Genomic DNA, 13,720 nt, shown 5'->3' with positions numbered 1-13,720 from the left:
ATTTGTGTTCTTGCTGATTGCCATCTAGATGGACTGGGATGGAATCTCAGTGTAGTTTTGATGTGTTTTTCCCTGATTACTAATGGTGTTGAACATTTTTCACATAATTATTGGTCATTTGTACTTTCGAAAAGTGTCTTGTTTATTTGTCCATTTATTTATTGGGATGTTTGTTTTTATAGGGTCAATTTTTTTTTTACTTCTTTATACATGATGAATTCTCTGTTGGAAGAATAAGGGCAAAGATTTTCTCCTGTTCTGCTGGTTTTATCTTCATTGTTAATTGTTTCCTTTGCTGTGCAGAGATTTTTAATTTGATGTAGCCCACTTCTTAATTACTGTTCTTATTTTCCAGAGCTACAGGGCTGCTATTCAAGAAGTATCTGAGCCAGGCATAATGGTGCATGCCTGCCTAGAATCTCAGTTCTAGGGAGGCTGGGATAGGAGAATTACAGATTCAAGGACAGCCTCAGCAAGTAGGGAAACTCTCAGCAACCTAGCAAGACTCTTTTTCAAAACAAAAAATAAAAAGGCTTGATGGGTAGCTTGGAGGTAGAATGACTCTGGATTCACCACCACCAAAAAAGAAAAAAAAGTCTTTACCTGTACCTATATTTTGAAGCATTTCCCTATTTCTTTTTTTTATAGCTGCATCCACATTTATTGAATTATTACTCTCATATTATTGTTTTTTAAAATTTTTTATTGGTGGACTGTAGTCATACATCTTAATGGGATAAAAGATGGTGGAGACATACATGCACACATCACCCAATTAACCCTTACCCAATTCTATTTTTTCTTCTAATAGTTGCAAAGCTTCTGGCATTATACTTAGGTTTTTGATCCACTGGAGTCGATTTTTCGTGGATCTCATTTCATTATTCTACATATGGATATACAGATTGGCCAACACCATTTGTTTAAGGGCTGTGTTTTCTCCAATGCATGTCTTAGTGCCTTTGTCAGGATCAGATGGCTTCATCTGTGCCGGTGCGTCGCCGTGTCTTCTATTCTGTCCTAGTGGTCTGCATGTCTGTTTTTACGCCAGTACCATGCTGTCTTTATTACTGTGGCTCTGAAACATAATTTGAAATCCAACATTGCTCTTTTGGCTCGGGATTGCTGTGGCTATTCTGAGTCTTTTGACTTCCGTGTAAACTTTAGGATTGTTTTTCCTAGTTTTGAGAAGAATTTCATTGGTGTTTTGATAGGGATTGCATTGACGCTATAGATAGCTTTTGGTAATATCATTTTAATGCTATGAATTGTGCCTACCCATGAACATGGGTGGCCTTTCCATCTTCTAGTGATTTTTTTCCTCTTCAATTTCTTTCTACGTGTCCTACAAATTTCATTGTAGAGGTCTTACAACTCCTTAGTTAGATCTATTCTTAGGTTATTTATTTAGTTGTTTGTTTGTTTATTTATTTATTTATTCATTTATTATTGTGGTACCAGGAATGGGATCCAGGGGCACTCTACCTCTGAGCTATACCCCCAACCCTATATTTTATTCTTTATTTCTTCTTCTTCTTCTTCTTCTTCTTCTTCTTCTTCTTCTTCTTCTTCTTCTTCTTCTTCTTCTTCTCCTTCTCCTTCTCCTTCTCCTTCTCCTCCTTCTCCTTCTCCTTCTCCTTCTTCTTCTTCTTTTTGGTGGTACTGGGGTTCCTGGAAACCCTTCTACCTCCGGGCTCCACTCCCAGACCTATTTTATATTTTTTTTATTTGGAAACAGGGTCTCTTAAGCCAGCGAGGCTGGCTTCAAACCTGTGTGACCCTCCTGTCTCCACCTCCCAAGCGCAGGGATTACAGGTGTGCGCCACCACGCCAGGCTTTTATTCTTTATTTTAAAACAGGGTCTCACCAGGTATGGTGGCGCACTCTTGTCATCTCGGCATTTGGGAGGCTGAGACAGGAGGATCGTGGTTTGAAAATAGCCTCAGCTATTACTTAGTGAAGCCCTTTGCAACTCAGTATGATTCTGTTTCAAAGTAAAAAATATAAAAATAGAGCTGGGGGTGTAGCTGGGAGGTAGAATGCCCCTGGGTTCGATTCCCAGCACTGCAAAATAATAATATTAATAATCATGTTAATGATGATGATGATAATAATTAATAATAATAATAATAATAATAATAATAATAATAAACAGGGTCTCACTAAGTTGCAGAGGGCCCTACTAAGTAGCTGAGGCTGGCTGCAAACCTGCAACCCTCCTATCTCAGCCTCCCAAGTACTGGAATTACAAGCATATGCCACCACACTTGGCTCCTAGGTATTTTAATTTTTGAAGCTAGTGTGAATGGGATTCTTTTCCTAATTTCCTTCTCAGCTGACTATTGATGTATAGAAAAGCTATTGATTTCTGTATGTTGATTTTGTATCTTGCTACTTTTTTGAGTTTATCAGATCTATAAATCTGATAAAGATTGTATCATCACAAATAGGAATAATTTTACTTTTTCCTTTCTATTTGTATCTCTTTTATTTCACTTTCTTGCCTAATTCCTTAGGCTAAAATTTCAAGTATTATACTGAATAGGAGTTTTGAGAGTGGACATCCTTGTCTTTGTTTCCTGATTTTAGGAGAAATGCTTTCAGTTTTTCCCCATTCAGTGTGATGTTGCCTTTGTGTTTATAATATACAGCCTTTATTATGTTCAGATAAGTTCCTTCTATCCCTAATTTCATCAGAATTTTTATCATGAGGGGGTCTTAAATTTTGTCAAAGGCTCTTTCTGCATGAATTGATATGATTATGTGGTTCTTGCTCTTGGTTCTATTTATGTGGCATATTACATTTGAATCATTGTTGTGTCCCTGGGATGAAACCAACTTGATCATGATATGTGATCTTTTTAATGTATTCTTGAGTTCAATTTTCTAATATCTTATTGAGGATTTTTTTTTTGCATCTATGTTCATCAGTGACATTGGTCTATAGTTTTCTTTTCATGAAGTATCCTTATCCAGTTTTAGTGTAGGGATGATACAGGCTTTGTATGAAAATAGGTTATTTGAAAATATTGTACTACACTAGACCTGGGCAAACTGCTACAAACACACATACATATACACACACACAAATATAAATAGCAAGGGTGAGTAAACATTATCATACAATTAATTAAGTTTAACTGATTTCATGAAACCCAATATTACTCAAATTTCACCTCAATGACTAGCATGATATAAAGAGGTATTTCAAATGTCAGAGGCACTCTGACCTCATAAGTGCTATTTCATGTTTAACAAACCAAGATAAATCACTTTGTTGTCAAGATGTTAACATGACAATTGCTAAGATAGTGTTTACTTCATTACTCTTTCAAGTGATCTCATCTATGTCGACTCCTCACAAACACCAAAAGAGATCAATACTATTAATGCTGGTGCAGGTTTACAGATGGGAAAACTGAGATATCAAGCAGATAAGTAGCCTGCTCACAGTCACACACCCCTAAGTGCAAAATTTGGATTTGAACTCAGGACTTTTGGCCAAGTGTTATGCATGCACTTAACTCCCCTGGAGAAACTTGTTAACAGGGCTGCCCCTCACCTCTGGGCTTCCGGTTTCAGTAGGCCTGGAACTGACTCAGAATTTGCATTTATGGTGGGTTCCGAATTGATGCCAAACCTGCTGGTTTGGGTAGCAATCTTCACAAGCCAGGCACTCACACACAGCACACGACCTCTTTATTACACAGAATAGTACTACCTCTGAGTGAACTTTAGACTTAAGGATGAAAGCTATCTGTCCCTAAGATGTCTTTCTCCCATCCCCCAAACAGTACAAATCAGATGGAAATCGCTCTCAAGTCAGTGTTTGGTTGTCTTATGGATTGGCCTGATCCTCAGTAAGTTACTAAGTTAGGCTCAAGAGCAAATCCGAGGAACAGTCAAGTCCAAAGCAGCAGTGTCTTCAGTGACGCACATCCACGTGTCCACAACAGGGAGGGAGGGGCAAGGGAGGTGGTTATTTAATAAAATGGATTGCTACCTGCTCTGTCCTGTTTAGCTGCATAAACAAAATAATGTTCCCACACATGGGAGTCCACTCTACCATCCTCGTGGCCAGCTTAGGTTGAGGGGAGAGTGCTGCCACCCTTTAAACATGCTTTCTCCAGATCTTCTCTACTTTGTTTCTCCGATTCTTTAACCCTACATCCTTGTTCAATTCATGGAACTGAAACAGTTAAAAGTTAAAATACTGCTAATTTGTAATTTTAAAAGACAGATTTCCACAAAATAATCTTAACCACTAATAGAAACTGCTTCCCACAAAACTAGAAATCTGTGTACACAGAGAAATGCATGCAACCAGAGAAGTCTCTTTCTAAATCTATTTCCAGGAATGAATAATGCATAAGGCAGAGTTGCCAGAAATAACTCCCCCTTGTCTTAGTCTCCAAAATTGACCAAGCGGATGAGGAGTTTCCAAAGAAGTCCCTTCCCACCTGGATCCCCTCCACCATAAAATACTTGAGCATTTTTTGAGTAGATATAATTTTTAGAACTATAAGCCTGCACTGTGCCTTAGAATGTAGGTAGGCTGAGAAACAAGATTTGGTAGTTGGTGGAGTGCTTTTTTAAAGAAATTTCAGGTAACTCATTCTAAGTATAAGCAATATGCACTTAACAGGGAAAAGGAACTCGTTACGTAACCTGAACTGTGGGTTAGTTGTATTACTCTCTTTTCCAGAGCAAAGGAACAAGTACTAAAATATCCATTGCTCACCTGAGGCCCACACTGAGGGAGCCAAAGATTATCAAACCAGAGAAAGATTTCAGGAGTCCCCCAGGATCATAGCTGTGAAAGCCTGGTACAGAAAGAGAAACAGGTATGGCTGGGCACAGTGATAAAAGTTTAGGCTTTCCTCTTCCATCCTGGCATTCTCAAATTTGCACTTCCCTTGAAAAAAGAAACCTGACTCAGCTATCTAAAAAGATTGAATTTTTATCTCCATGCCAGCAAGTAGCACTAGAAAATCCAATTGAATTCATGGAGCAATCAGTTCATAAGTTATGCTGTTTCAAAGAAATCTCTCCTACATCCTGGGGCAGGATCCAGCCTTTATAATAAAAATTATGTATATACATATAATTTATATATAATCTATTATGCATATTATGTTATATTAATTGTATTTTGTATTTGTTAAATAATTTATATATTGATATATAATTTATATATATAAAGAACTAATGAAGGAAATAGTTCAAATAATGCTAAGTTCATATATGAAGGTATCATTGACAATTTCATTAACATACACAGAGAGGATGGTAATGGGTGGGATTTGGAGGGAAACACACTCCAACCTGTATGCATGTAGGAGTCTATCACTTTTAGCTTATACTTATACACTGTAATTATATTCTGATATATAATTACAAGTCATCAATAAAAGTATACACACACACACACACACACACACACACACTATTTTTCAGAGACTTATATTTCTGGCTCTGATACACCAAACTAAGACTTCTGCCAAGAACAACTAAAAATAATAATTAAGAAACCAACCTGACTCAAGGAATCTCAGAACAACCTAGCCAGGTAGCACCTGATGGGTCAAGACCTTGGAGAGAAGACACAGGCGTGGAGGTGAGCCTTCTCTTTACTGATGTCTTTTCACCTCCGAGCATTTGCTAGTTCTAAGTGAGAGGCGTACACTGAACTGCAAGCAGCAGCAGCTAGCATGCGGAGCAACATCGCTGGCTAGGGGTGAGGATTGGGAGTCAAGGCGGCTGAGACGTGAGGGGACAAGGCCCCCGAGGGAAGAGGCGGCTTAGAAGTGAACGTGTGAAAGTGGTCTATCTCGCAGAAGTTGGGTTCACTTCCACGCGGTCCTTTGCTTCTTCAAGTTCTGGCTGAACTTGGACACCAATATTTTCATTTGAGATATCTGCCAGTATTCGCTGTGGCTACATGGGATGAGAAGCTGAGAAAACAAGCAGAAAGAAAATGTTTAGAGGCTTAATAGCAAAGCAGAGTTTTTGGCAGTCTCACAGAGCTGGAGAGCTAAAAATTAAGAGTTCAGAGCCCACCAAAGAAGAGGACCGCTGGTAAACATCCTTGACTTTCAGCCGAAACCCCTGAAGGGCTAAACTGTAGAAGAAAGAGAAAACCAGAAACGGACATCTAAAACCTAGCAACAATTAGAACAAAAAGAACAGGGTTATTTGTCTGCATTTCATTTGCACTGGTAATCCCAGAGACTTGGAAGACTGAGGCAGGAGGATCACAAGTTTGGGGCCAGCCTCAGCAATCAAATGAGATCCTGCCTCAAAATTAAAGTTGAAAAAGACGTAGCTCAGTGGTAGAGCACCCCTGGGTCCAATCCCCGTGATACACACACACACACACACACACACACACACACACACACTCTCTCTCTCTCTCTCTCTCTCTCTCTCTTTCTCTCTCTCTCTCTCACACACGCAAACACACACACACACACACACACACACACACATGAACACAAACACACTTGAGTCTGGAAGGAGATAACAATAACTAGAACTGTTTTATTAAATAATGCTCAAAATTTAATAAAATTATCAGGCATGCCAGCAAATGAATTTCAAAAAGGGTGGGGGGATCAAGGAAACAAAAAGATAATGGAAAGAGACCTCGAGGTGATATAAAGAGTAAGTTAGCTGACTTAATCTTTGAATCCAGCCCTCCATGAAAAGGATAATAAACCACAAATTGTACTTCTTCCAGTGAGATGAAATTGGCTTAACATTTGAAAATCATTTAATATGGTAGTCACATTAACACTATAACTGAGAAAAAAAACATATGACTTTCCCAGATGATTCAGTAAAAACATTTGATGCCAGAATTAAAACACTTAGAAAACTAGGAATAGAGAATCGGTTTTTTTATTCTATTAGAGTATCTTCAAAAATATTTAAAATCATCATCTTTAATAATGAAATAGCAAATGTTTCCTCCTTAGATTATAAATCTGACAGGGATTTCTGAAATTAGAAATCTGACAGGTATCTGAGTGGATGTCAATGCTGTATTAGATATTCCAGCCAGCACAATAAAAGAAGAAAAAGAGAAACAAAACTATAGGAATTGGAAAGGAAGAAATAAGGGGGGAGGGAATGAGGTAAGAATTGGGGAAGTGATGCATGCATGTATGCCTCTACCATCTTGTACCCCAATAATGTATGACAGCAGTGCACCAATAAAAAAAGAAATGAAGAAATAAAACTAGTATTTATAGATGGTATGATTATACTCACAGAAATTTGAAAAGACTTTATAGAAAAATATTAGTTATCATATAAATGTTTAAGATTAATGGATACAAGAATAATATGCAAAAATTAGTTATACTAATACATCTAAGGGAAAACAATTAAATATTGAATTTTTTAAAACTAGCAACACAATTTACAATAGCATCAAAAATATCAATACCTAATCTAATAAAAATGCTCAACACAAAAAAACTACTACTGAACATTTTTGAAGAAAGCCTAAATAAACACCATACCCTTGAATGATATACTCAATATTGGTAAGATATAAATTCTTTCTAAATTGGTATCTAAATTTAATGCAAATTTCAATCAGAAGCCCAGCTACCTTTTTGTTTTGATTTGGTTTGTGAAAACTAACTGATTCTAAAGTTAATGTAGGAATATAAAGAGCTATTAGTAAAGAAAAAAAGCCTCAAGAACAAATATAAAAAATGTGCACACAGGATACCAATCTTCATTATAAAACTAAATAATTAAGACAGTGCTTTTTTGGTACAAAAAGAGAAAAGTCAACTGATGGTACAAAATAAAGATTCCACAAACAAATCCACACATATATAGTCAACTAATTTATGATATTGGTGCTGCAGAAGTACATAAAAAGAACAGTGTTCTCAATAAATGGTCCTGAGTCAATTGGGCCTCTCTATTCTTATACAGCTGGGCTATCTAATGGACTTCACCGGCTCACTTATGGGCTCAAAATCCATTCTGCTGAGCTCAGGGCTTCTGCATTTACTGCCTCTTGGGCATCCTTATCATTACAAGCCTGAGCATGAACTCATCGTCTTCCCTCTTCCTTAGTTTATCCCTGCATGCCTTATTTCTCTGAAGGCTGGGAGCATTAAAATGAAACTTCTTTAAAAATGTGTCATTGCTCTTACACAGTTATTTTCTCTTTGGGGAAAATTATATTCTCTCTGTAAAGTAAGTCATAATTTGTGGAATTTGTCAAAAATCTAGGCAATAATTCAGTCTTGGATTGATCCTGGGAGATCCAGCAACCTAGCTTCTGGGTTTATCTAAGGAAATCTTTCTCAGAATTTTAAAAAATAAGCCTAAAGTAGTATCACCTTGTTTTCTTGTTTCTAAGATGCATTTGCTCAAATTGTAAAGCGTCTCAATTTAGAATGGAACATATAAAACAAATTTTAAAATATCAACAATCATCCATCATCCACCCATATTTCCATCCATTCATCCATCCATCCATCCATCCATCCATCCATCCATCCATCCATCCTTGTCTCTTTCCAAATAAAGGAATATGTTTTGATATTGCTTATACTAAGAGGAATACATTTTAAGTTTGGTAACTGGTTCTCACACTAAATGTCCTCCAAAAAACTGTATCATGATACAACATGGAAAATAAAAGTTATCATAAACACAGAAGACAGACCATCATTGCAAAGCAATGCAACTGCCAAACCATATAGAGAACAGAACATGTAGTGTCAAGGCTAGCAGAGGCAAGTGTGGCCAATCCCTGCACCAAAAGGACCACAATCCAGAAACTAAGCATGCCTCTCTGTTAAAACTTCTGCTCAGCTTCCAAGAGATTCTCTTTGACTTCTATGTACACACAATTCCGTTAAGAACAATAAAGTATGGCTTTAGCCAAATAACAAATAACAATTGTGGATGACAATGATATTCACTAAAGCCCTCAAAATTCCCCAATTAATGTGAAGATGCTTGTGGAAATAAAGTGCTACCATGGATAAATGTGAAAAGTTAAGAGGTATTTAGAGCAATCTGTACTCTAGGTCTGAAGATAGCTTTGTGTGTGTGTGCCACACAGAAGAACATAGTCAAGTAAATGGACAAAAGTGTAACACTGTAAGTACAAATACTTTTGTGCATACTTATTCTAGTCTTTCTTTCCCTCCAAAGTCCTCTTCTATAAAAGCTGTTATTAATAAATTCCTGACCAAGGGAACAATAAAGGTTTGCAAAGGTTTTCTGTAGGAGAGTCTTGAAGGTCAAAGGACCAGGCCTAAATTTTCACATACACATTCCCCCCAACCCTCACCCCATGAAGGGTCTCCTTTGCCATCCAGACAGAAGCATCCATGGGTGGGAGGCCCAAAGGATGCTCGGAACATGGAAGTGTAGGGACATAAGTCATAAAAAGATTGCTTGCCTCTTCCGGGCACTTAATTTAAGCATTCTTTAGCCTTCCCAAAATTCATATGGACCGCTCTTCACTCTCTCAGAGGTGACAAGCCTGCCCTACCTGACAAGTCATAGTAAAAATCCTAATGGGAGAAGAGAAGAGAAGGTCTTTTCCAGAGTGTTAGTTTAAAATAAATGCAAACTTTTACCAGCATCATAAGGACATAATGATTTATAATACCAAAAGTGACATCGTGTGTGTGTGTGTGTGTGTGTGTGTGTGTGTGTGTGTGGTGCTGGGGATCAAATCCAGGGCCTGAGACTCCCAGCTCACCAAACTTATCTTTAAATATAAACATTACACAATGCCATGATGTAAGTTTTAAAAAACATAAAATGCAAAGAGCATCCTGACTGGATGTGGACTTGGACTTAGTATAAACCAAGGAGTTGTGGATTTCACTCCAATCTACCGGCTGCTTCACACCTTTCCATGACTTAGATTCTATCTAAGGGCTTACTCTGAAGTTTTGAGTAAAGTATCAAGTGTTTCCCTGATATTACTAAAAGCATCATCCATTCAAGTGCCCACTTAAAAAAAAAAAAACCTATCTGCTCCAATTCTTTCTTATCAGCCAAACAATCGTGTTTCTGCACAATGCACATCAAAGGCCTACCTCTGGAGCATCTTTCTGACTTTCCCTGGGGATACCAGAAAAACCAACACATCACTTTTTCAGTTCTCAGCTGAGTGTGTGACTCAGCGTTGAAAAACCTGACTTCCCTTCCCCCCCTCTTCCAGGAGGCCAACTATTTTGCAACACAAACATTTGTGAAATTAAGCGAATCCATCAAATGCCACAAATTTCACTTAAACACAGATTAGACAAGTAAGTCTCTTTGCAAGTCTGAAAAAGGATTTTCAGCCAAGACATCCCAAGAGGTACAGATGGGGAGATCAAACTCCCCCTAGAAGGGGTCCTGCAGCTAAACCAGGAGGTCCCTGGAAGAACAGTAGGAGGCAGCAGGAGGTCCGGGCTCCTGGCCCACAGATAAGAAAAGAAAAGCCAGCCAATCTGGAACCCTTCAAAAGCATAAAATTTCCCCAATTCCCCCAATATTTTCCTTTTCCTATGCTCAAAAATTAAACACATCCAATCCAAATGCGCCCACCGCAGAAGGCAAGGAGACAGCGCAGCTCTCTGCTTTGACAGGGGCTATCCAAGGTTGGGGCCACACAGGATTTTGTTTTTCAAGTTCCCTATTGGTCTCAAGGAAGTATGTCACCCCCATCTTAAGCACAAAGCAGCTGTTCATTTTTGGCTGGAATTCAGTGTAAACCTCACAAAGTATCTGCTAGCTCTCTCTTTAAAAAAATAATAATTTTGAAAAATTCCGTAGTCACTAAACTTCCAACCTAGTGTTTTGTGTGTGTGTGTGTGTGTGTTTTTTTTTTTTTTTTTTTTTTTTTTACTATAACACTTTTCCCTTAGGAGAGAAAAAAAAAAAAAAAAAAAAAAAAACAACAAACCCATGTATCCCAAACAAATTTTTAAGCCAAAATGATACCAGTAGGTTATTTCCACTAGAGAAATAGAATGAAATAAATACTAGGCAGATTTAAAAAAAATCGTGGCTTAAGTGAGGGCTAAGAATTACTGGGCACTAATCCCCTCCAGGGGCCCAAAGAGCCATTACATATACATATGTTCAGGAGTGAAGATCAGACATCAGAAGATTTTCCTTTCCTTTCCTTTTTTTTTTTTTTTTTGGTAAAGATGCCAGGGTGACTATATTTTACTCATTATTTAACTGTCCCAGCTTTGAATTCACCCAGAACCCTCAGTGTGCATGTTTAACAGTGCCCAGCACCTATCCTTCTTCTATTAACCCCACTGGAGACTTGAACATTTCCAGTGCTTCTGGTGCTTTCAAAAGGAAAACAAACCTTTTTACAAGCCCAGGTCATGTTCCTCCTGACTGCAGTGTGACAGACCCACACGCAGGTCAGTAAGTTCAGAAGAAACCGAAGTTATTTCTCAGCTTTTAGAAATTCCTCGGACATCAATAGACTTCTAAGACCAAAAGCAAGAATTTGGACCTGGTTTATAAAACCAACAGTGACAAATTCCTTAGGTTCCCTCCCTAGGAAAAGAATTCTTTTCTAAGAACTAAAGTTCTTATCTTTTTATCTGCCACAGAACTGCCAGACTGTGGTATCACCGGCTTTTTACCTTGTGTACGTAGAGTACAGCAATACAGATCTACGCATTGTGTGTTCGGCTGTCATTGTATTGATGCCTATTAAATTGATGCCTATTGCCGGGCGTGGTGGCGCACGCTTTGTAATCCCAGCATTCGGGAGGCTGAGACCGGAGGATCTCAGTTCGCGGACAGCCTCAGCTACTTAGTGAGGCCCTTCGCAACTCAGTGAGACCCTGTTTCCAAATAAAGAATAAAAAATTGGGCAGAGGTTATAGCTCGAAGGTCAAATGCCTCTGGTTTCCAGCCCCAGATCCACACAAAAAAATTAATGCTATTAAATTGACGCCTTTAGTTCCAATTCAAAGTCACTGGCTGCTTTTCTGGGCACTACACATTTGAACTGCTATAATATTTCATATAATACTTCATATCTTGGCTTCCCCAGGCTTCCAGTAAGCTTTTCTTTATTGTTAGATAGCCCCATGAACACACCTCATTGCAGCTTTTTTAAAAAAAAATACTTTTATTGGTGCCCTTTAATTACATATCATAACATATATTAAGGTTTAGTGTGTTAGTCATTGCAGTTTTTTTTTTTTTTGCAAAATGGTCTGTACTCATTTTAGGAAATGAGAATAATAGAGACATATGGAAAAATATCATTCCCCTGTATTCAAAGGTTAAAAAATACATTAAGCTCACTTGCTCAAAGGTAAATATGCCCATGTGTATATTACATGTACAAATACATAACCTTGTTTTCAACTGAATTCGTATCATTTAGAATCAACATTATATCATTTTGATGTGTGAATTGTAATTCTAGACACCTTTGCCCATCATTGAAAGTGGGAACCAAACAATAGTGGGAAACATTTTATCCCCAATAAAACAGAGTTGTCTGATAAAGGATGCTTAGTAAATCCTACTTGCTAGCTTGCTTAGAAAAAGATAACTATTAAAAAAAATCAGCTTAGCAGAACCTCTTGCCAGCTCCACGCTACCTCACAAACAATCAGCTCACCATGTTCACAGTTGCCCCTGAACGCCAGACCAGCTTGCACAGACATAGGAGTGTCACGTGATGACAGAGGGTGAGAAATGGGGTGGGCCCACCTTTGGGGCTTCCTTGAGCTTCATACCTGTGCTGATGCTCCTGTAAGACTTGATAAATGCTGATAAGAAAAGTTTGGTTTTTAAAACTGCCCACAACACAGTCCTTGTAGATGCGGAATTCTGCAGCCGTCACCGCCTCACCCTCAGGAATCTGGGATAAGTTGAACTTGAACTCTTTGTGGTGCCGCTGGCGAGGGGAGAACTCCTTGTCGTACTCCACTATAGGATTAAACAAGAGAGAGTGACAACTATTGTTACTTGACTAGGTGCCACAGGCTCAAAGTCCCCCCGCCTTACTGCACAGGTGGGTTACCAGTGACCAAGGGCTGACTGGAGCCATCAGCAGAGGGAGGAGGTAACAGTGACCAGCCAGGCACAGTGGTACGTGCCCGTCACACCAGTACGTGGAAGGCCGAGACAGGAGGATCACAGGTTGCAAGCCAGCCTCGGCAGCTTGGTGAGACTTTGTAAAAATAAAAAATAAATAAATAAAAAGGGCTAGGGATGTAGCTTGGAGGTACAATGCCCCTGGCTTTAATCTCCAGTACAAAAAAAAAAAAAAAAAAGGTGGCTAAACTGTCAGATGGGCCTAGATTGACCTTGCCCGGCGTGGTGGCGCACACTTGTAATCCCAGCACTTGGGAGGCTGAGACAGGAGGATCGCGGTTCTCGGACAGCCTCAATTACTTAGTGAGGCCCTCCGCAATTTAGTGAGACCTTGTTTCAAAATAAAGAATAAAAAAATAGGCTAGGGCTGGGGGTGTGGCTCGGAGGTAGAACGCCCTGGGTCCAATCCACAGTACCACAAATAAAAAAACAAAAAAAATTGTCACGCTACCCAAGGATGACGTGAAATTCTTCAGCGGTATTGACTTTAAATCCTTTAGCTTGAATACTTGACCTCATCTGCACGAGAGCAGGTTATTTACAGTCTTGACTTCAGATTTCCTCATCCGCAAAAATGGGAAGAATATGACTTGGTGGGGAA

General features: G+C 38.7%; 1 protein-coding gene across 1 annotated transcript in view; it reads right to left on the bottom strand.

The window, feature by feature from the left end:
• Positions 1–13,720, bottom strand: part of BMP6 (bone morphogenetic protein 6) — a gene marked incomplete at both ends in the record, with an annotated part of 180,729 nt that overhangs the window by 25,063 nt on the left and 141,946 nt on the right. The window contains one exon of the mRNA XM_080709700.1: positions 12,759–12,951. Coding sequence (XP_080565826.1) covers positions 12,759–12,951 — 193 coding nt within the window. The remainder of the gene's footprint in view (positions 1–12,758; positions 12,952–13,720) is intronic.

The sequence above is a fragment of the Muscardinus avellanarius genome (assembly GCF_963383645.1).
Source record: "Muscardinus avellanarius genome assembly, chromosome: 14".
Taxonomy (NCBI): Eukaryota; Metazoa; Chordata; class Mammalia; order Rodentia; family Gliridae; genus Muscardinus; species Muscardinus avellanarius.
The sequence above is the reverse complement of the archived record's forward strand: the minus strand, read 5'-3'. Positions and strand labels throughout refer to the sequence as shown.